Consider the following 24,522-nt stretch of genomic DNA (forward strand, 5'->3'; position numbering starts at 1 on the left):
TAGGGACAATTAATTTTAGACAAAGAAAGATAAAAAACGACTATGAATACGGGCGTAAGAGTGCAAGAGGATAGTTCATTTAACGCAGACAGGGCCAACATGTCGAAAGCTGAACGTAGTTGTTATCGAGATGAGACCAGTTCACCATTTAGAGACAACGCATATAATATGGAATTTTCACAACATCGCTTGGTCTTTGACGAAGAGTTTTCGATAGATTGCCGAAAAAATAACATAAGGACCGGGCGCTTAGGTGACTGATGGGCGTGGCTGGCATGCTTATAGGATGACCAAAAATATGCCTTCTCTTTATAGTTATTAGAATGTTTCGAGCAGAAACTTAATCTTATTTACTTAAGGTTGACGATTGACAGCCATTTAATACACGATCCCAATTTAAATTTTCTATATGATTCCGAAAATAAACCAATCAAAATAAGTCATTTATAAGCATTTACAAAAAATGTTAGTTCATTTTTGAGATAGTTTAAAAAAGCGATTAAGATCGTTTGTTCAAAATAGCGGTTAATCGAATGCTTATATATTAAAATTTAGTTTATAACTTACAGTAATTTATAGATTGTTTAATGGAACATCTACGAATTTCTGATATTAATATTGCAACATTTTTAAGCAAAGCAATTTATTAACATATTTTTAAAAAATATTATACTGTAAAATATAAAATTTCGTATTTATATCCATACTCGGTAAAAGAATTTGAAAATCACGAATGGGTTGGGATGGTCATATCTATTGTGGGAATGATTCCCATAGTAGTTATAATTAAACAGTAAGTGGCCGGCGGCGACATTGCGGACAGATTATAAAAAAATATTTTAATTCGCTGTAAGCATAGTTATAAACGCTTATTGATAACTAGCCTTTGCTCGCGGCTTAGCCCGCTTGTGAGTTTGTTGAGATGTGACGGGGGATGTTTATTATAATATATTTTTGACAACTTTTTAAGAGGAAAACTTCCGTCATACGTGATCGTTGCGTAATTTTAAACGTTTACGTAGCGCATGCAACGAAAGCTCCCAAAAGGAATAAATTTTCCCCGGTTTTGCAACATTTCTCATTGATGCTTCGGTCCTATGGGTCAAAGCGTGTTGTTATATAGCCTATAACCTTTCTCGATAAATAGGCAATCCAACATTAAAAATATTTTTTTCAATTCTAACTAGTAATTCCTGAGATTAGTTCGTTGAAACAAACAAACTTTTCAGATTTATATAATGCCATAGCGATATAGAAGTATGGATTATAATTCGCGAATCTCCAGTTAATTATGTCACTTGCATCAACATTAATATTCTATTTTAATATTTATCAAAAGTGTAGCTTACATAATATCAATAAGAATTAATTCCATAAAGTAAGTTTCGCAGCGCTTTGTGTGACATGAAAGTTTTATAAAACATTCTTCAGACGACTAAAAAAAATCTGATTGCGAATTATTTTCATCGTAAGGGTTTATACTTTATAAATATAAATAATTTTCGAGCTCGATGAATCAACATAGCATTGTTGATTTGTAGCGCGAAACTTGAAAAAGATATCTGGCACACTTACCCGGGACGCTCGACGAATTCGATGTTAGATATTTTGCCATCTTCTGATAGGCCGATTTTAATGATGTAAGCCCTGAGCCATTATTACTCGAAGATGACGGGGTAGATGAAGACTCAGCAGTATACTCTTCATTTTCACTGCAGTTGCCAGAGTCGTTGGCCATTTTCGAACGGGTGAAGGCTGCACAATTCATGTTACCAACCAATCACGCGAGACGAGTGCTAAAACGCAGTTGCAATGCGTGCAATCGTACCGGAAGTTGAGCCAACTATGAACGCATCTGTCGACAAGTGAACCCCGGGCGGCGAGTGCCGGGAGGCGTGCCCTCGGTACACGGGGATGCAACGCGGTACACGCGGCACGCGCGGCAACGGTGCACGCAACAGGAGCGCGCGGGGAGCGCTCGGCCGCGGCGGGCGGGCGCGCACCTACTCACCGCCCGCCCGACTGACTTGCCAGTTCAAAAGCATAGTCATCGCCCATCACATTGTTTAAGATACCTTTTCTATCAACTAAATGTGCCACAGTGCAGGTCAAGACAGTAGTCCCGACAATAATTAACGTTCGAAAGAAAAAAAAATGTTACAACCATATTTAGATTTCGTAAATTTTTACTTTACCACCAGTTTCCACCAGAGTAGAACAGGCCAGAAACTCTAGGGTTGCTCTTTTTATTACGTATGGAAAATTTCATTTATTTACTTCAAAATACGTTTTCACTTCCCATATAAATAACAAATCTAAAAAATATTACACAATACCATAAATTAATCAAGCAGTAACATATTTAAATTTTAAACCTTTATCATTGGCTAGCGTTTTACACAACAGTTGGTATTTATTTGAAAGTAGGTTATAATAATACAATCGTACTCGAAAATGTGCTACCCACTTAAAGTTTTGTTTTAGGATATCTATACTACTATATTAAGCTGAAGAGTTTGTTTGCTTATTTGAACGCGTTAATCTCAGGAGATACTGAAACGAATTGAAAAATAATTTTAGTGTTGGATGGTCAATTTATCGAGGAATTTATTATATGTCATCGCGATATGAAGAATAGGAGCGGAGCAACAATGGAAGTTGCAAAAACCTGGAAAATTTATTCCATTTCCGAGATTCCGTTACGTGTGCTGCCTAAACGGTTAAAGTTAAGCTACATTCATGACAGAATGATTTCACTTAAATTGTCCAAAAAATATATTTTAAAACAGTCTCCTATCGCATCTCTCTGCCTGTCTGAACGCGAGAAACTTAAAAGTACCTAACAGATTTTGATGGAATTCGGTATGGGGACCTAGAAAGGCTACTTTCTATCTCGGGAAAATATACGGCGGGAATCTTATGCCGGCAAACTCACACGCGGTCGAAGCCGCGAGCTAAAAAAGCCAGCGTAGCGTACAAAAATTAAAAGAAAAACAACTACAGAGGGACGATCATTAAAATTACACTGTGTATATTTTAATAGTTATATTAAAATAAATGTTTCATTACCTCACTTTCAATTAAATTAAAACTATTTGTACCTCATCATATATAAAACTTATGTTATCTTAGTGACAGTTACCACCTTTTTTGTGCAAATAAGCACATTGGTTCTTTACTGGTTAATTTCGTAATGAAATGCCACTAAAATTCTTAAATTCCTGCATCACGTTCTAAAGTTCATCACTGTGTAAACTGTCACTGTAATATAAATCCAAAAATGTGTGTCCGCCTTGCAAAAGATGGATTTACCCCAAAGATTCATATGAAGCTTCACGGTTAGGTCACTATAATGCGATTCTTTGAAAATGCCTCGAAAAACAATCTAGTTTTGGAAATTTTCCATCAAATTCAAAGGTAGAAAACGACGGTAAAGGGACACGGCGATGCGAATATCAGGCGCTGGAAATCACACCTTATTGCGATCATCATGGACAGAGAACGGGGAGAAGGCGTACATGGTCCGCAACAATGATTTATAATATCATTGCGCACAGTGCGTGTACATTTACTGCGAGACGATCTATTTATTAGGATGGCCGCCCATCGTTTTTGAACCAAAAGCAACACTTTAATATCCATAGTAAATTTATAAATGTGATTAGATTTCGTCGAGTCGGACTGTCAAGAGACTCCTGGTAGTATAAATCTATTTTCAAGTCCTGACGCAATATACGAATAGTCAAATCACAACAAAAATAAAAATATATAGAAAACCTTATCGCAAGCATATCAAATGTAAATGTGAAAATGACTAATTATTTTGATATTCCTTAGAACTTCGTCTACAAGCTCTAAGTTCTGCACAAACCCAGTTACAACAGATAGAAATTCAAAATATGTCTATCTGTTCTACAATATACAATATACTATACGGTATACATTTTTATCATTGATGCAACTGTTAATTATTTACTTTAGTCGTGAGTAATGTCTTAAAATGGGATTTTTTCTGGGACCTATTTTTGTGTTAGCTACTTATCCGTCATTAAGTATCGATGTGACCTTCAACTGTGATACATTTCCTTTCAAACTTTAGTAGGTATTTTACCTGTCCTGGCCCGGGACAAGTACAAATGCTTAGGTGCCCTCATTCCAATAATAAATATCCAGTAGTAAGTATTTTATAAATATTTCGGACTAGAATCGAACGCTGATTACCCAACCTTCTTAAACAATTCCTTTGACTATTATGTTATTTGATATGTAAATAATATACCTTTGACTATTATATTATTATATTATTTGATATGTAAATAATATAATATTATATATACACCGTGATTTTATAGTCGTTTTGGAACCAAAATGCGATGACTTACAAAAATTTGTAAGACCAAAAAAATAATGAATTAATTGTACTGTTGATAATTAAAAAAAATAATACGAACGAGTGAAAAATATTATTAAAAGTTTTTAATAATATTTTTCACTCGTTCTGGTTTGATAATGATAGTAACGTCGCGACAATTAATTCATAGTTATGAATGGCACCGATCGTAGTGATCGTAGTAGGTAGTATGTGAGATTCAGTTGCATTACCACGACTTTTCATTAATTATTCGTAAACATTAATTAAAAATGTTTATAGTAAAATATTTTTATTTTATTGTATTGGCATTTTTTTAAACTCTATTATTGATACAGAATTTAAAATGTTCGGTTTCAAAACGACTATATGGTGTATATAAATTGTACTTCGTTTCTTGACGACCACTGTTGTCGTCGCGTTGACATAAAAATATTAGGCACAACTACTTCTTGATAATTCTAATATTTTGATATAGTAAATTAATGTGGATGTATTTCAGGATTGTATAGGTTGATAAATATTTGTGTTGTAGTTCCATGGTGCGCAAAACACCTCTTACGTCCGTGGCAATGTTCGTAAAGACAAAGTTTTTAATTGAACCTTCGCGCAAAGTGTGATACCTAACACCGTATTTATACAAGCTTTTCAAAGATTCTTTGGGATTTTAAAATACTGGTGTAAATCGTTGGATTTTTTCTTAAACGGAGATTTTAAATATATATAGCTATAAAGATAACAGTTTATAGACGCGTAATAAAAGCATTAATTATTATAGTCAATTATAATTCATAACTCAAAATAAAAGGCGAAATTATAATAATTTGGTGTAATTAGCTGATATGAACATTTCTTAACAGTAATTTATCAGCCGTAGTCAGATTATCTTGCAAGCCGAGTCACTGTAAGCAAAGTACACAATGACAAACTACATGCCTATAAGATGTAATATTACATTGTCATTTTTTCTTTACGTATAATATATAATAATATCAGCCCTCTATTATATACTTGGCCACTGCTGAGCACGGGCCTCCTCTACTACTGAGAGGCCTTAGTCCACCACGCTGGTCTAGTGCGGATTGGTAGACTTCACTCACCTTCGAAATTCCTATAGAGAACTTCTCAGGTGTGCAGGTTTCCACACGATGTTTTCCTTCACCGTTAAAGCGAACGATAAATTCACAAAGAATACACACATGATTTTTTAGAAAAGTCAGAGCTGCCCTTGTGATTTGAACCTGCGGACATTCGTCTTGGCAGTCCGTTCCACACCCAACTAGACTATCGCCACTTCCAGTCTAATAAGTTTAGATTTTATCAACTCCATATCGTTTGTAAGGGATTAATTAAAAAATAAATACCTATCTCATGTTAATTTTCAGGTTTTGATTATTAGGTAATGTTTTAATATGAAACCTGCGGGAATTCACACAAATGGCTCATAGATGTATTGAAACCAATATTTAAGATTTATTCTTATCTTCTTTATCTGTATAACATCGCATTAGTATTCTAACTGTTATGGTGTTATAATATATGTATAACTAAATAAAATCAAATTACATCATGAACAGATACATAAATGGTTCAGTTTTCATCTCGTGCCTCATTTAGTTACGAATTGATAAGTAAGAATATATTTCAATTATCCGCGGCACTAAAAGTCTCTATTGTTTTAAATGTTTGTTTGTCCTTTAACTTATTATACGTACGTAAAAATATATTGATCCAAGTGCTTTGCGTCGAGGAACCGCTAAAGAAATATTTTTATTTCTTCGGTCTGGAGTTGGATAGTTAAGACTAACGCGGACTGACAAGTAAGGAGATACCAAACGACGAGAATGAGAAGAAGAAGGTGGTAGATGGAGGCGAGAAGGAGTATCGACGAGAAAACGAAAAGAAAAAAATAAAGCCAGGGAGTGCGCGTCGCAAACCGCACCAGCTAGCGAGTAACAGGTATTAACCAATTTATCTTACTTTTAGAAAACGTAGAAACTAACCAGAGTCAAATTACAATAAGCCAACTATGCAACAACAATTATGCAAATGATAACCGTTTTTGGACAATATAAAATTTTATGTTTTGCTTTTTCCTTCAGGAGGTTGCTATAAGTAGAAAAATCTCGTATAGGAAGGTAGGTAGGGGTATCCATATAAAAAGTAGATAAATGAAAATCGATGTGTTTTGTTTAAATAGCATCCTTAAATACAGTTAATAAATATCATAAAATATTAAAGCGACTTACAATTATTTTTAAATGTAGGGTCTAGCGAATCAATTGAATAGAAATAAGATGAAATAAAAAAAAAAATAACAAACAAAAATTCAACAAAGTAAAAATGTGTATATGTTTGTCTTTTAACTTTATTATAAGTACTTACCTAATAATATTTTATCTCAAGTGGCGTGGCGTGGGGCACCTCTAGAGGTGATTTTTATCCCTCCTAGGGAATCCAATCTCACGAGATTTTAGACTTAACCGAGATCTCGCGAGACTGGATTCATGGTCGCAGATTGAGTATATTTTACGCAAAAGCTATTAAATCCATTTATTAATTATCAACATATACGATAAAAATAAAACGTGCATGTAATTTGGCATACTATCCGTTTTATTTCGGAATAAAAACAGTAAAGCTATATAATTTACTATCCCATTATAATTTTCTTTCTTAAAACAGTCGAATCATTTCAGTCTTGTTAAATTATAATCACGTTCTTTACGTAACCTTGTTAAGTCAGCCTTTCGCAGTTTTAAGAATTAGTAATAATGGCTAGTATATAAGTAATAGGAACTAATAATATCAAAATTGAACTTCTCAACTTCTTAAAAAATGTAAAACATTTAAATGAAATACATAATTAAAAATAATGAGAATTGTTTTAGTACCTAATTAAATAAATAGGTTTAAATTCCTTAGCCAGATGAAACTTTTGTCATGCTGTGTTTTGAATTGGAAAAGTTTATTTGTGAGAATGGCTTCTCAAAAAACACAGCACATCAAGGGATTTTTTTTTATTGCTTTGAACGACGAGACAAGCTTGCCGTTCGCCTGATGGTAAGCGATTCGACTGCCCATACACAGCAGAAACACGATCCAACACTTTGAATTACAAAGTGATGTTTGGTATTCCACTGGGCTGGCCATTCTGAGCCATGAGGCTCATTATGTCCACTAGTTACACTGGCTACAACGAGATTGCATTCCTTAATCCCTCCGGTGTGGGGTTCATTTCCCCCAACACCTACTCATTGAAACCATTCTTATGAGTCCCAGCAGCTATTCTGCTGCAAGCTACTATGGAGATATGTAGCACGCAGATTAAAAATCACGAATGCCTAAGAATCCGGAAGGTTGTCATGTCTTGGAAAAACCACCGAAGTAACCGAACATACAATTTTATGTCAATCGGACTTGTGCAAGTAGGACATGAGCTGATTATCTTAAAACCTTCGGCATAGACTTTATAAATTATAGATAAGAACCATTTCGATCTCATTAGCTTTAAAAAAAAAAGGTATCTAAATAGATCGATTAGTTTAGGAGTCACACAGATAAACACCTTATAAGCTCTTTTTTTATTAATAAATAATTTTAAATAACTTATAATAAACTGTTACTAAAAAAATTCTTTTTACTCGAAGAAAATAAATACTTATACACATTACGCATTTATCTCTGAAGGGGTATTGACATGCACAACCTGGACACCCACTTTTCGCCAAGTGTGTATCGTCCAATAATGTTATAGAGGGCGAGACTATCGCCATATCGGGCACAAATTCTAGACTCCGGGCTAATACTGAGCAGATAAACTTAAATATAGCTTTGCCCGAGCCGGGTTTCGAACTCAGGACCTCAGAGCGCTGTTGTACCATGCATGCAGTACGTCACCGAGGCAGACACGCAAGGAAAATGAAATCCATTATATATTTGAAAATTGTATGTTAAAATCGTGTAAACTTATTATAAGATTATTTATACAGGCAATTGCCACTTTTAATTTTATGACTCTTTCTTGATCACTAGAGTTATAGCTACGGTCTACCAGTGGCAAATTGGCTTTAGTAGCCTACACCTAATTACGTCTACAACTTCGGAATCTGCCAGCCCAAATGGGGCTGTAGCCTCAATTGAAAGTGACAATGAAAGGTTAGTGCGAAAATCTCTGCTTAGTCTTAGTCTTTAACTATGTTTCTCCTTTTACTTTTTATGTGTTTGTTCTAGTCAAATATAAAAATTGTAACCAAGTACCTAAAAATAGCGGTAACGTGTTACTAAGTGAAAAGTTTTATACGTGAGTTGTCGGAATCGTGATTCATTTTTTCAGAGACCTGAAAAAAAGGCAAAGTGGTAACCGGTAAATAAAAAGTGTAGCTAATTAGGCATAACTCATAGCATTGCACTAACGTAAATTAATCAATTTCTTACGTATATTCCACATCAAAAAAGTGTTATTTAAAGCAAATCTGTGAACCGGTAATTTTTTTACGCAATAAAAACAAATTCATATTTATTTCAACGCTTGCATCGGTATCAGTTCCATAGTTCGTAAGTAAAATTTGGGACACTCAAACGTAAGTTTCTACGCGTTAAACACAATATGAAATATTTACTTTTGATGGTCGAATAGTTCATGCAATCAAAAGGAATGCAGCTTGCACTCATAAATCGACGTACATCGAATACTCATACGTTTCCGATGTAAGGATTTTGGAACGTGAGCGACGAGCGCTATGTGGTATCTAGTCAAGTGGAAAATTGATCATATTTACCGTATCAGTAAGTCCGAAGGGCTTCATGTCGCAAGAACGCATAGAAACGAAGCTCCGATTTTAAAAAAATGTTTGTATATTTATAATACTACGTCTAGACAGCGTAGCCGTTAGTCGAAAAGAATTCGAGCATGAAAAACAAAATAATACCTACATATATATCATATGTGCATTTGTTTATTAATGTGTACGAGTCTATCCGGTGCTAATAAGTGATCCATCAAGAATTCCTGTAGAAATGGACGCACATCGAGTTAGGGTACGTGTTACGTTACGCTTAGAGTGATGCTGTTCGGCTCGCCAGAATGACACAAGTCATAAGCCGGCCCAAGTGAAAGAAAATATTCAAAGAGATTTCATGTTCCGGAATCGCACACACTTGCAACTATGCGTACGTATGTGTTCATGAAAATTTCACCATTTTGTCATGGGGCTCATGTATCATGAAGTAATTAACATCTGCCCAAACATAAGACCCATACGTATATGTGCCGGTTGTAGAGAGATGATGCATAAAGATAGATCCTTTTTTAATAATGTCTTTAAACCTAACAACTTTGCGACCAACTAGAGTATTTCAGTTACGTATACAATATGTAGTGTGGTGTAGTGTCTGTGTAATCGATGTGTAGCGTACAGAGTACATTATGGCTGTTTGAATAATGAAATAAAAGTCATCGTTTTGAGATTTCGGGTTTGAATTCTGGGTAAGGCAAGTGTTATTGGGTTATTCTGCTAAGTATCAGCCCGGAGTTTGAAATATGTGCGAAAATTGAGGAAGATAAAAGTCGTGAGATTTTTTTGTTTTATTGTATTTCTATAAACAAGACACTATTTTTTTCATTCATTTAGAATTCAAGTAATCTTATAAATCATAAAAAGACTTGAAACTTGCAACACATATTATTTAAGATAAAATTTGTTGTTCTTTGTCTTCACAAGAATTTAAGAGTGTAGCCTACACTTAAAAAATTCGAGTTGATGTTCTTATGCGTTTACACACATTACTCCCGTACGTACATGCTTTGCCATGTATCGGTTACGTGGTAATGTAAGGTTTCAGATTCGCTCATTAGTTACGATGTCTGGACACAGCAAAAGAAACAAACGGTTGTTCTAAAAGTTTACAACATAATATTTTTGTATTCACAAAATGGCGTTTTTCTGGTAAATGTTCTGCTTAATTCCCGAAAGAGTGAGTGACTCGAAACATTTTATTTTAAGCTTTTTATTGTACATACAAGTCAAGGAGGAAAAATAAATATATAATAGAAACTAGACTGAAGAAGTACAAATGGCGGTCTTATCGCAATTAACGATCTTACTGATTTTCATGAAAATTTCACCGAAGTTAGTTAATTTACAACGTAGAAAACTCCTGCCATACGTTTGTGGAATAAGTTAATTAAAACACGAGAAACGAGTAACCACCTCGGACTAACTCGTTTGTCCACTTATGAGACACGGAACAGAAAAGGGCATTTTGTGCAAATCTGTATTGCATAAATTAATAAGATTTTGAACGGATATCTTTAATGCATCACATCAATGCAAATTTTCACTCGCCTAAACCAGTACAATTTAAAGAAATTATGATTATGTATTCATAATGTAAGCACTTATTGATATATTAGGTTGGGAATGTTTTTTCCGTGTTTTATATGAAAACTCAAGACATTTTTTTCAAAATTTATTCGCATTTAAATACAGAATATATGTGCCATTTTCGTTATGACGTTAGAGACGTCTTGATCGGCAGAATATTTTTTATTTTCAATTTGGTACCTAAGTACGTAGTATTCTGTGACCTTAATAACTGAGGGGCCATACTCCTATTGCTGTGTTTGTTATATGGGTTTACAATACTCAATAATCAAATCTACAGACCGATCAATGAATCGGCTTGCTTGGCAAGGCGTGTATATAGATGGCGACTAGAGTATTCAGTATAAACTTACCACACTTGTTAGCAGGCACGCAGTGATTGAATCGAGTCTTTGAGTGATAAACGCAAGCCGCGATCAACAAAGGTGCCACATAACTAACGTAGTACGACATTCAGGAAATCTAATCTCAGCTGTAACGAAATACAACTACTCCTGGTTAGTGTTGCCCAAATTCAGTCTTGGTCTTGCAGTCTTGGTCTTGTTCTTGCGTTTTTGCAAGACCAAGACCAAGAACAAGACCGCGTATTTTTAGCAAGACCAAGACCAAGACTGACCGTGCAAGACTTGAGCAAGAACAAGACATAGCCTGCAAGACTCTTGCGTCTTGCAGCTAGGACTTAGCGCTATTTCACTGAGTAGTTAGGTGTAACAGTTCGGTGTATAGGTAGGTACGCTTAGGAATTCTATGAGACGCAAACAACTGTATCAAAGAATATGAAAAACTGGACCTATGCGCATTACGACTAATACAATAAACATAGCGAATAAAAAAAAATCCGAGTTGGAGGAGTACCTGAGAAAACCAAGAACTGCCAGCTCGGAAGACATTTTAGATTGGTGGAGGACGCATGAGACAGAGTATCCGATTTTATCGAAAATGGCCCGTGATTTTCTCTCAATACCTGCAACTTCAGTACCTGCTGAGAGGTTATTTTCTAAAGCATCATTAGTAATTAGAAAACATAGAAATAGGTTAAGTGATGAGTCAGCCAGATGGTTACTTTGTATTAATTCTTGGTCAAAAAATTGATATAAAGTATCATAACCTAATGATAAAGCTGTTGATTAGTGTTGTATTTTATTTTTTATTCAAATAAATGATAAATCGTAAAACTCTTTTATTAAATTTCTTATAAGTTGAAGGTTCAATCTCTTTCTAGACAGATAAGTATTGTTCTTAAAATACAGTCAAGTTATTGTAATTAATTTGTTTTTTTACATGTTTTAGCAAATGTAAGCTTATAAATCATAAATGTTTATTAAGAAACAGTTACTTCCATGGAAAACGACATATAGGTCAGTTGATTTTTCGAATTTCTTATCAAATCTTCAGTTATTTATTAATCTGCTTGATCTTTACTATGGCTATGTTAATTCAAGCTCACAATGTTCCAATTCTAATACGTTTTTCTAAGATTTAAAGTAAACTTTAATAAATAGTAATAGACTAATAGGTAATTGCAAGACTTGCAAGACTCTTGCTGCAAGACCAAGACCAAGACCAAGACTGGGAGCGCAAGACCAAGACCAAGACCAAGATCAGGTGTATTGGCGCAAGACCAAGACCAAGACTGGCTAAGTCTCGTCTTGTTCTTGCATTTGGGCAACACTACTCCTGGTTACTATGAAGTTCATTATTATTATATACACATTAATCCACTTATATAACGAATAAGACTTGTATCTACCTTGATTACAAGGAAGATGTCATCATCAATCATACCTAGACTTTAAAACAAGAAACTATTGAAAAGTAATCACATTTAATTATTTTTTTTGTTTCTTTGTTTCAGATAAGTTAGGCGAATTCTTTTCTATTTTTCAGTAAATTTTAATATGTTTTAACTTCTCAATAAAATGTTTTCCAACATAAAATATCAATATTATACAATGATCTTCCCCGATTTCTAAAATTATGATAGGTAAACCATAACTTTTAAATACTATTTAATTTATTGTTGTAAAGTATTATAATAATTAATTTATAAGCACTTATAACAAAAGGGCATTGTAAGTATTCAGGCTTTTTATAGCGTTCTTGGACTTGCCAATATATTATGATAAATTAAAATACGTTTCATAGCCAATCTGGTATAAATTAAACTGGTCACTTGATGAATAGTGAAGTTTAGAAAAGAACTATAAAATGATATTGTACGATAAAGGTACGTAACGTACGTTAACGCACACTTTAAGATACTGTAACATTTTGGACCTGCATCATTTTGAAACGCTCTGCACAGACTCAGTCCGTGTAACAGCCGTGGCAGGCCTGCGTACAAGGGGCTTTGAAAATGGAACAACGTTCTCCTTCCGCCTAGCTGGTAATTAAATTTAAGCACTCTATCAATGTATGCTGGCCACCATTGATTCGATTTACGCACTCCTGTGTGTCCTACCACCATACAATTTAGTCTGTTATTCAGCTTATATAATGAGTATATCAGGGCAAATGAATATACAAGTAGCTCAAGAAAGTATAAACTTTTTAAAATGTGGAAAAATGAGAATTCCCTGGCTTTTGTTAGGTTTTTTAGTAATCAACAATAAAACGGGAATGGCCAATTACAGGCCGAAACAAATATTGTGCATTGTTAAAATGATATAAATCTAACGCAAATTCCGGTCCGCACTCGTTCCGATCCGTCCCACAAGGTCTCTTAATCATCAGTCCGTACCTATATTGAAAATATACATTCGTCAAAGGTGGTTTCCGTGTACATTGCGTATTTCGTGTCGTTAATAAACTTCTGTAAGAGGGGGGATTAGTCGCCATGTCAGTTAGTTAGGTATATATATAGCAAGTTTATGTATTATTGTTTAAGGCTCCGCCCGCTTGAGTTTACCGGGATAAAACTCCCGCTATATATTTTCCCGGGATACAGCGTAGCTTAAGCTTAAAGCTTTAGTCTTTCCGACGGTCTTAAACTATCTCTTTACGAAATTTCATCGAAATATATTAGGCACAAAGAGTTCGTTTTTGAGTTCATCGCGTTCAGACAGGCACAAAGATACGGCAAGGGACTTTATTTTAAAATATATTTTAAAGATCTTTTTAAGAAGAACAATTCCGGCATGCATGATTGTTGTGCAAATTAAACGTATACGCTGCGCACGCAACGGTAACTCTCAAAAGGAGTAAAGTTTCCCCATTTTTCACGTATTCTCCGCTCCTACTGGTCATAGCACGATGTATATAAGCCTTCCTCGATAAATGGGCGTCCAACACTTATATATTTTTTCAATTCGGCCCAGTAGTTCCTGCGATTAGTGCGTTCAAACAAACAAACTCTTCAACTTTATATAACATTATAGAAGTATAGATTAATACAATAGTACCGATAGTAATATACTAATGGCAGTTCCGCTCTGAAGTGAGATGTCAGATAATACTAGACAAGTTTATGTAAGCATCTTAAGTTCGTTACTATTTTTTTTATTAAACATATATCAACAACGGTATTTTAAAGCTGAATCCAGATATCGGTTACATCGAATATTTGTTTTTGAGGTCTGACTATAAATTATAACAGCGTTTTGTTTATCAAATAGTTCTGAAGTTTAAATGTTTACTATAGATCCTACACAAATGTGGGACATATTGTTACGAGCCTTAAGAGACATATTGCATAGAAGCTTGCACTCGTATGACGGTTATAGATCGAAAGCACTTGCAGTTTGTATAGATCGTACAACATGGAAACTGTGATTATGTCCTAAATGCATTTTTTTATTTCTTAGGGACTTCGGCTTTCTTGTAACAATAACTTACTTATTTTCTTATAACTATTTGTAATCAATCAGGAGAAATCCCGCCTGCATAGCCTAATCATGGAATCTCGACCAAGAACCAGCTGAGCAACAGGCGACAGCGGCACCAAGCTACTTGACACCACCTTAATACATTTCTTTATAACACTATACCTAGTAAGTGTATTTATGGCTATACGTTAGATCTAACAGAAAACTATGCGAATATATTTCTAATGATAGTAAAAATTCATCATACGTCGATATAAAACCGGTCAAAAATGCACATGTTGCGGTTGTACCTCAGGGGTATCAGCGTGAGCAGACAAAAGTATTAGCAACCGCGTCGCAGGACCCCATCACATCTGTGTATACCATATATTTTACATAGTGGATGTGTTATTTGGGTTCAACATATCATTGTTGCTCCAATAATTGCAAACTTCAACCAATGATACTAAAATTACTCATCAATTACGAAGCATTAAATAACTTCACACAGACCGTGGCTCCTGTATGCGTTGTTCAGTTAATACAAAAATATGCCAACACTTTAACGAAACCATACAATTATAAAACAACAGACACTTATGCGTCACATAATATATTATTTGATTTACGAAGGGCATACTTGAAAGAAACAATGTAAGCAGAAACATTTCCACAGCTCAGTAGGTTTCAAATTGTAATAAAGGCACTAGAATCATTGAGCGCCGTATAAATCGTCTCAGGTCTCTGTCAAGGATTCACTGGAAGTTGTGTATTGTGTTTTATATTGCATAGCGTTCTCTCTTGAATTGTTTAGTTTTATTGTATTAAATTTTATTCAATAAATTTTCTGCGCGCCCGTAGAACTCGAAGGTTTAAGAAAACTACGATACTTTAATATTTTTTCTCATTTTATGTACGCCAGATTCATTATTTTATAAAAATATCAGCAGAACTATTTACTTTCAACCGCAAATTGAATAATATAAAATAAAAACAGAATAATGGTAGTTAGTACACAGTATGTATACATATCATAATTATGTTGTTATTTCTTACTCTAAAGATACTGAATTATGTTAATAATCTACATAATAATAACAACTTTCCTCACACTAAATATTATTTATCTTCGATAATTTTAACACATACCGAAAAACAAGTTCCTTTTCGTATTGTTACATTGTCTAAATATGCTTTCAATGCGCCTGAAGAGTACTAAGCAGAGCTAGAGTGTATTTTACGCCGACCCACTCACTGCCTTTTAACATAACAAGGTGCTATTCCGGCCTTACAGGGAATACTGTTCTGTCTTGGGTGCCAGTGACCGTGCCAGAACTCTTTCCCGTTAACGGCATTCAACCGAAAGTGATTCGAATTATCGAAAGGCTAACTCTATTCAATCGGGTCTATTGTGTTATATGGTTAGACACCGTGTCTCTAGATTTTCAACACGATCTACAATGGCTAGTGTTTCGTCCACCAATTGTTGTCACAGGTACCAACAGTCTAATTACATTTTTCCACAAAAGTAATACAAGTTGTGATTCTATCAGTGTATAGATGTATTATTGTTAACAGAAAAGATATATTGTTAAAGTAAAAAGCAAATACAGATATGAAACCGGATAAAATCAATACATATCACAATTATGAATTGGGCTTATTCACTCCGCGCAGATATCAAACACACTGAACACAATCTAGGTTGCGTTTACTGAAACAGACAGAAAGCGGAAAAGTGAAAAAGATAAAATTTTTCAACAGTGGTGGAGCCGAGTATACAAGACTATTCCAAAAAATGTATATGGGACATTCATGCGCTTCTCAGTGTTTGTCTTAGAATCTTGATCGTTTGGTCTGCACACAGTCTGAGTAGAAATGTCTTTAACAGTCAATTATTGTAACACATTTATTGTCTTTTATCATTATTTGTTTTTATGTTATTAGGTTAAATCATGTATTCGATATACCTACAAGGTTGAAAAAGTAACTGAACAATATTTCTATCTAAAATAATAACACTCCCCAGCAATAGCAGTTGTTGCGCACTAATGCAAGATTGATGATTAAAAACCTTTGATAGACCTAAAATTCTATGAAATTTTCACAACAACATGTAACATATTATGTTCATGTATTCAAAAAGTCTGTCGCTCTTGTGTAAATAATCACATTTATAATTAATGTTTTCAATACATCACATACATTACATTAAACTAATACTTAAATTATTAAAACATTCCATAGATGTCGACTTTTAATCAAAGTCTGCATGTAGATTAGCAAAGTAAATCATCACGAAAACATCTAAGTATACCGTATCTAAGTATATTGTTGTGTGGAGAGGTAGGCATAAGTAAATAAATAATGAACCCGCAATTCTTTCGAGTTATTTCCACCCTATAATTTGATTTTATCAAAAGCTATGCTGTCTTTGTATCTCGCGTAAACTCAGTTTTAAAATAACATATTTGAAAACAAAGTACACAGTTATAGAAAGCGCCATAATATAATAAAAAATATAACAAAAAAAAACGAGAACTACGCCCGCTGTCATCGTTTCGACCGATAGCACTAACGAATGCGATAAATTAATTCTCTGGTCACATTGTTAACACCACAGTCACAGAAGGAAAACGTGAGAGAAAATACCGAAATCCAAAGTATGCGTGCGTAACAAAGACTTTCAATTATAAGTTATTATAGACGCGACATCACAACCGATTTCGTCATGCAAAACTATTTTTATTTTTGATTTACATATTATTGATTGGTAGTTCGAATCGCATAAACTTGTCTTAAAGGTCAGTGTTTTTAAATTTTGATAAGAAAAATGTATATTAAAGAACTATTTTTCTAGTGTTTCTATAAAATTTGGTTAAAATGTAAAAAACTATATCTGTCGGTAAAAAGCTTTACGAATTCTGAGTAGCAATGAGTGATGAAAATAAATTGTGATCTATAATTAAATTCTATATTTAGTTATACGGGTGCAGTTTATACACTAAAATCATAATAATAATTATTATAATCATTTAACGTGTTAATTCCCAAAGTGGTACAGTTGGACCCCCAGGCGTTCACAGGAGACTCCACTGTGATTTACGTTAGCATTACCAAAAAAGGGGGGAGGGGGGGGTCCCAATTCGTAAAGGGGTCTACGTAATTAAAATGTTGACATTAATGTAGGTCGATAATATTTAAAAAAGTCAGCGAGTGTTCATTTAAAATCTTGCATATTTTGGGGAATATCGTAGAAATTAAGCTGCAAGGGGTCCACCGAAACCAGCAAAATTTTTGAAGTAGTCCGTGAGAAAAAACGTTGGGAACCTCTGACCTTACGTATTACCATAAAGCCATTCTAAATTACGCGATTTATTTATTTAACTATCAACTTAATTGATTTTAAGAACTCAGTAGTCAGGATACGGAGGCTTATGGGCTAAGTCAGAAGTACATGTTGAGGTTCTAGGAAAGCGATTGCAGCGCACACTGTGGCAGAAATTTACACCTGTTCGTTTCTGTTTACATCAGCGGCGGATGAAAATTATTTCGAACATTTGTAATTTAATTTAAATTAACTGAAAAAAGAAGTCTTGAGTTTTCATGTAAAATGCGATGATTTTCCCTAACCTAATATAAACTTTTTTATCTATTCTTTAATCTTATTCCTGCAAATAGTTCTACGATGATATAGAGCTGTCATTGGGAAGATTGTCATACAAAAATTTTGGGCTTATGTGGTGGTTACTCTATCTATCGTGAAATAGCAAAATATTAATGTAAAACACTTCATATTTTTCCATATTACGATTTGCACATTTTAATGCGAATATTAGCATATTTTGTGTGAATATGTTATTTTTGTATTAATATCTAACAGTGGCGAAGGGGGAAATTTTTCAAAAGGTAATCCGGTGTAAAAAAATTAGCGTCAGTTAAAATATCGGGGGCAATTTATCGGAAAACAAAAACTAATACAACGAATTAGTCTTGATTCGAAATCGACAAACGTTGACATACCTCCTAAATTACCTATTATGCGTAAATAATTAAAACATTCATAATATCGAACAATAAATTTAGATAATTCTCCTTCCATTAATAACAAATATTACCTATTAATATGTTATAACAAAAGTAAATATTAAAATTATAACCACACGGCCTCCGTATAAGTATCTGTTTATTTTCAAAATAAAACTGTAAATGTAATTTCCCCTTATAGAAATAGATATCACGATCGCCAAACAGACCAACAGTTTAAGTATACCTACATGATAAACTTAAATATATAATTATCAATTTAAATAATCAAGAAAGGTTATTCATTAACTTTTGCTTTTATCGTGGTGCTATTTCAAAATCAGGAAAATATAATTTTTATTTTCTTCTAACAAACATTTTGTGTTTGAAATCACAAACTTTCAAATCTACTTCAAATATTTAACCATCTAAATACTAATATGTATGTACTACTATACTTACGTAAAGGTAAACATTAAACTGATCACAGGTAGTTAATACCATTATAATACACATTTACTTGTAGTTTCTAAATAAACAATTAAATTTAGCCTAGCCAAGATTTTATCAGGCAACCCATGTTTTTTATCATTTTTAATAAATATAGATATAGAGATAAATATAGAATATAGATATAGATTTCATCTTGTATCACAAGTATGTGATACAAGACGAAATCTATATCTATATTCTATAAGTATATAGTGAGCTTTCATATACAAATGATTTGTTACGAAGTAGTTTTTTTTGTTAAAGTAGTAGCAACATATGATGCAATTTTTTTTATAATGACGACTTTACTACTTTCAAAATGATATGTTATTTTTCTGTCTAACATCTTAGTTTTTGTAGAAACGGGAATTCTTTGGTTAACGTTATTTTTCGTCCTTTGTTTTTAGCGGCTTTTCAGAAGCAATTTTGCACGGTAAATAGCTAAAATTGTCTATAAAGTGTAAAAACAAATAAGAGGGATATGTATATTGTGAAATAATGTCGTTTATCACTCATTTACATTGCATTTAAGTATTCTACGGGTATTTTAGGGTATGTTATTCACGTGTGTTTGTTCACGTGGGTTACGTGTGTTACGTAATTGTGTGACGTAACACACGTGAAAGGTGTAAAGCTCAGTTTACATTGGAAATATTATCATAATGGCGATCACATGTCAAAACTATGACGATTGAAGTTAGTCATTCCATGTTTTGTAAAAAAAAATATTATCTAAATATTTCCCGTTTTTAGATGCCACTAACACACTGCCAAAAGACAAAAGCTCTATCGGGAAAGGCTTAATTATTATTATAATTATATAATATTAATTATTTTGATTAGAATATAATAATATTTTTCTTGAGTTAAATAAACGAATTGGAGCATATAGTATTTTATTTAAAACAAAGTACTATTTTTTAGTGTGAACTAATCTTGACAATTTTTCCAGTGTGTTACCTGTTTTCTGTGTGTTATCGTGTGTTACAATTCCTGTGTGTGATGGTACATTTTTTGTGAGCCTTAGTCATTTATGCATAATGTAACATTTATACTTTGTAAAGACTTTTGATCCTACAGACATTTCAATTTACGTACATTAAAAAACATGTGCTAAATATCATCTTCCGTCAAAAGACCATTCTACCTGGTTCATTTGACATTGCGTTACTAAATAAAATCACATACCTATCATTTTGGAACTAAACTAACACCTTACAATATGTTATCTGAACTGTAAATGAAAAAGTATAAGTTTCGAAGAAAATAAATGCGTAGCGTGCGTAGAGTTTCTTGTACCTTTGCGCAGTTGGGACGTCGAAGAAGCTGCAAAGGTCGCGGTACTAATGATAATGAGAAAACGAAAGAAAAGAAAAAATAGTATTGGGTACCTACATCTTTTGATGCAAGAACAAGGATTAAAGGGAATGTTTAAAATATTTTATGAAGACGTTAGAAAAATTGAGCCATTTTTGCGCGCGACGTCCGGTCGCGTCGACAGTTGTTCACTTCCATTTGAACCCATGCTTTTAGTGATTACCGGCGCCTAGCAGTAGCTTATATTTTGCCACTGCGAGGCGAGTCGCCAAGTCTCTCGGGCGATTAAAGCATACACTTATATTAAACTACAGAAAATCACAGTCTCCATTGACTAAGATGCCAGCGACTAGTCCACTTTGAACTATGGGCAACATCATCCTACTTCGAGTCAGAATTATACTCACGCACACACCCCACATATTCCCATATTCCCACTTAGGTATCACATGATAATAAATAAGAATTGTGAAACCGGGATTTTTTATGAAAATATTGATAATTTTTGGCATTATGTCAGCAGCGATAAAGACGAGTATGTAGTTTCATTTATTAACGCAATATCAAAATGACTATATCATCTTAAAGAGACAATCATGCCACGTGAATTTAATGTCCAGCCCCACGGCACACACGTATACCAAGAAAATAAATTTTGGAAAATGAAAATTTGTTTGGTTACTTGATACTTTACGATTTTTAGATGAAACAAGTAAAAATATTTTGGAACAAAATGTAAGTGTAAGTAAGTGTCAGAATAGGTACTCACCTAAAGACTCTTCACAGGGTTGGCTCAGAGGGCGCCTGGAGGGTGAAGTCTTCTGCTGTGTATGATGTTGTGGCTGGGGTTTTTAGCACGTGAGGCGGGCACGGCGCCCTCCTGCGGCGGCTCGCCCGGTACGCGCACTACCCACCAGTCGGGCCGACCCTGGCATGCCTCCAGCACTTCCACCTGCTGGCCCTTGCTCACGGTAAGCTCGCCGGCGCCACCCGCCGTATGCTCCGACACCACCCATGTCATTTCCGGACCAGCCTGTAACGAAATACATACTTGTAATCTCCTTATCAAACACAAAAAATATATTTCAATTATTAATCATAACAGTTTAACATATTAAACCATTAAATGAAAAATTTATGAAACAGAAATGAAACGCAACATTCCATCAGAGGGTATTCACATTCGAGAAAATTATAAAACAGTGAAATTCAAAACTTGGAATTCGAAGATGCAGAAGAGGTCTTTACATTGAGAGGAATTATTTAAAAAACGAAAATCCTCAGCCGACTTGTCATTGAGTATTATTCGAATGAAAATGCACAGCTGAACAGTGTCTGTCATATTGGTGGATTCATCGAACTATAAAGAAAAATATGCACATTCCTTGAGATCATGCTTTAGTTAATGTGCCTTGCAGTCATGAGCCCGGGGCTCATGACTGCAACGGTTACAGTCGGACGAGATAACTGAAGTTCTCTAATAACAGACTTAATAGCTGATTAATTTTTTAACATATTCAAGTATAGTGTACGCTTCAATAAATGCTTCCTTCACAACCATTCAGTCTTCAAATAGGTTTTTGTGTTTCGCCAATATACAAAGATACTTTAAATTAAGCGATCGTTGTAACTTTGAATTGTTTGGTTGGTCTTGTTAAACTGGTTTGTTCTATTTTCAAACAAGTATCAAATAACTTACTCCACCCAGTGGCGGAAATACCTTTTCATAATTTTTCTGACTGGTTTTATGATACCTCTAAGTTTCCATGCTTAGGTATTGCAACTGAAGCAGGGTAAATGCAAGCTATGAAGGGATTATTCTTGCCTAATTGAAGATTATCTTAAAACTTTTGATAAATAGATATTTATCGCCAATTATTTCTCGAGAGCGACTCAAAAGGCACTCGAGATCGACCGTTTATTCACTGGTATAGACTAAAAAATCTTAAAGTAAAATATCGGAAATTGTGTCTATTTTCATCGTTTAAGTTTTTGTGCAATTTATTGTCTCAAATTCTCGTCCAATGCCTATGAATATTCATAGTAACATATTTATACACTGTAAACATATTTATTTTAATTCTTCAATCGGATAAAAATGAAAAATATTGGGAACAAGTGTGTAGAAATACATATATTATTATGAAAAAATATATATATAAATTGGTGTATTGTCGCTGTCCAAATTCGCTGTCGTAATTAGAGAAAGAATGTCACGTAAGTTGTTTCAGTTTGCGCTTGGACCTCAGTAGCGGACAAGGATCGATGGCACTTCAACACTAGCTTATCGATAACGGAATTCACCGATATACGATAAGATCCGCCACCGACAACAATACCGATAAAGTGGACGTGCCAGCCGATAGCGACTCTAGTGGATTTCGACAATTGACATACTAATATGAGCATTCATTTTAACGTTATTAAATTTTCAGTAGAACAGTTAAGGCATGTTGAAAATAAACTTGGTATGAGGATCAGTTTCAAGATTTTTTTAATATTACGAAATATTTATAATCTTTAAGCACACAGTAGAGGATTATGTGGTATGATATGCATCTACGTGAATTATCATGCTGACGCTCCATACATGCTATCAACCATTTTATCTCACTTCAGCTTGAATAGTAGGGTGAAGAGATCCTTCTGCGCTATTGTAAAAAATGTAACAGTAAAACTTATTTTTTCTTACACTTACTATAACTATGCGTTGAAAAAAAGAACACTAGACGGTGGTCAAAACGAACGTGTGTCATTGTCGCATCACATTCACAAAAAGAACAGATATACAAAAAATTAAAACAAGGCAGGCCAACAATATTGTTCTTCGTACACCCAGGACTCACTATGGCAGGAGTAGTATTTTGTTTGAGGGAGCGAAATTATATAATAAATTGCCAAAAGACATAAAGGAAATACGATCTACGGCTTCTTTTAAAAAAGCCCTAAGGCATCACATTTTAAACCTAAATTATACACATGTTATACAGTTAAACTAAAAAAAAAAAATCATATTCTTGTAAACAACAACTTACATAACCATATATATTAATAAATAATTTATTAGGAACTTACATGTATGTATGTATATATATTTTGTGTGTACATGTATATGGATGTATTAGTGTATACATATATACATAACAGATAAAAATAATAATAATAATAGTAAAAAAAAATATATACAAATACAGTAGATATAATTTAACTTTAGAAGTTTAATCGGTGATTAACTGACTAATTGTTTCGTCCAACTGGCCCAGTTACAATGTAGACTGTTATTCCGAGTTATTGGAACATTGCCGCCGCGGTACCTCGGGTGGTTATCCCTACACAAAATTACCCACCAAAATACTATTGGACTTGCAAAAAATGTGATTCTGCTGTTTGTAGTTGTATTTGTTGTGTACTTATATTGATGGGTGTTATGAATAATAGTTGATGTTGATTTAATAAAATGTACCACCACCATACCATTCATGTCTATGAAATTATTATTTGTAAATTTGGCTATCATTGTTGTTAATTGTTACTTGTCATTGTAATAGTATGCAATCTTTATAAAATGCTCGCCTGTATAGAATAACTATGTTAAGTAGTTTTCTCAGTAAGTGATTTATTTATAATCTTATGAGAAATAAATGATTCTTAAACCTTAAGTTCTTTATTGAAGCATCAATAACCGATTGATAAAACGTTTTTCTTGTTTTTTTTTCTCTTGGCGTTCTATAATTCGGGACAAACTTTAAACATAAATATATTTAACACTACGAAGTACTTTGCATCTGCACTCACGATAAGGTCGCGTCGTCGTCAGAAAGCTGTTGTGGCACGCTATCCATAAGCATCGTCGACGCCGATTCAGAACGAAATGAGCTAATCCATATATGCATACATATCAATTACAACTGCGTGATGACAAAAAGAAGGAATTGTCAATCAACGCACGTAATTTTCATGTGATTCGTATCAATCAATACAACAATACTGTCATGCATACATGACAGCATGCAAAAAATGTCATTTGAGATCCTCTAAGGGGCGCATCAGAAAAAACTTTGGACAAATTTAAATTATTTTCAGGTCAGGCCCCACCTGTATGACGATTTAGATCGTATAGAAGGCATTT

The 24,522-nt window shown here is 33.9% G+C and overlaps 1 protein-coding gene across 1 annotated transcript in view; it reads right to left on the reverse strand.

Annotated features, from left to right (window-relative positions):
* LOC115445020 (kalirin) overlaps window positions 1-24,522 on the reverse strand; it is a 198,876-nt gene that overhangs the window by 73,061 nt on the left and 101,293 nt on the right. The window contains 2 exon segments of the mRNA XM_037443954.1: window positions 21,163-21,244; window positions 21,247-21,426. Coding sequence (XP_037299851.1) covers window positions 21,163-21,244; window positions 21,247-21,426 — 262 coding nt within the window.

This window comes from Manduca sexta, chromosome 27 (assembly GCF_014839805.1).
Source record: "Manduca sexta isolate Smith_Timp_Sample1 chromosome 27, JHU_Msex_v1.0, whole genome shotgun sequence".
Lineage (NCBI taxonomy): Eukaryota > Metazoa > Arthropoda > Insecta > Lepidoptera > Sphingidae > Manduca > Manduca sexta.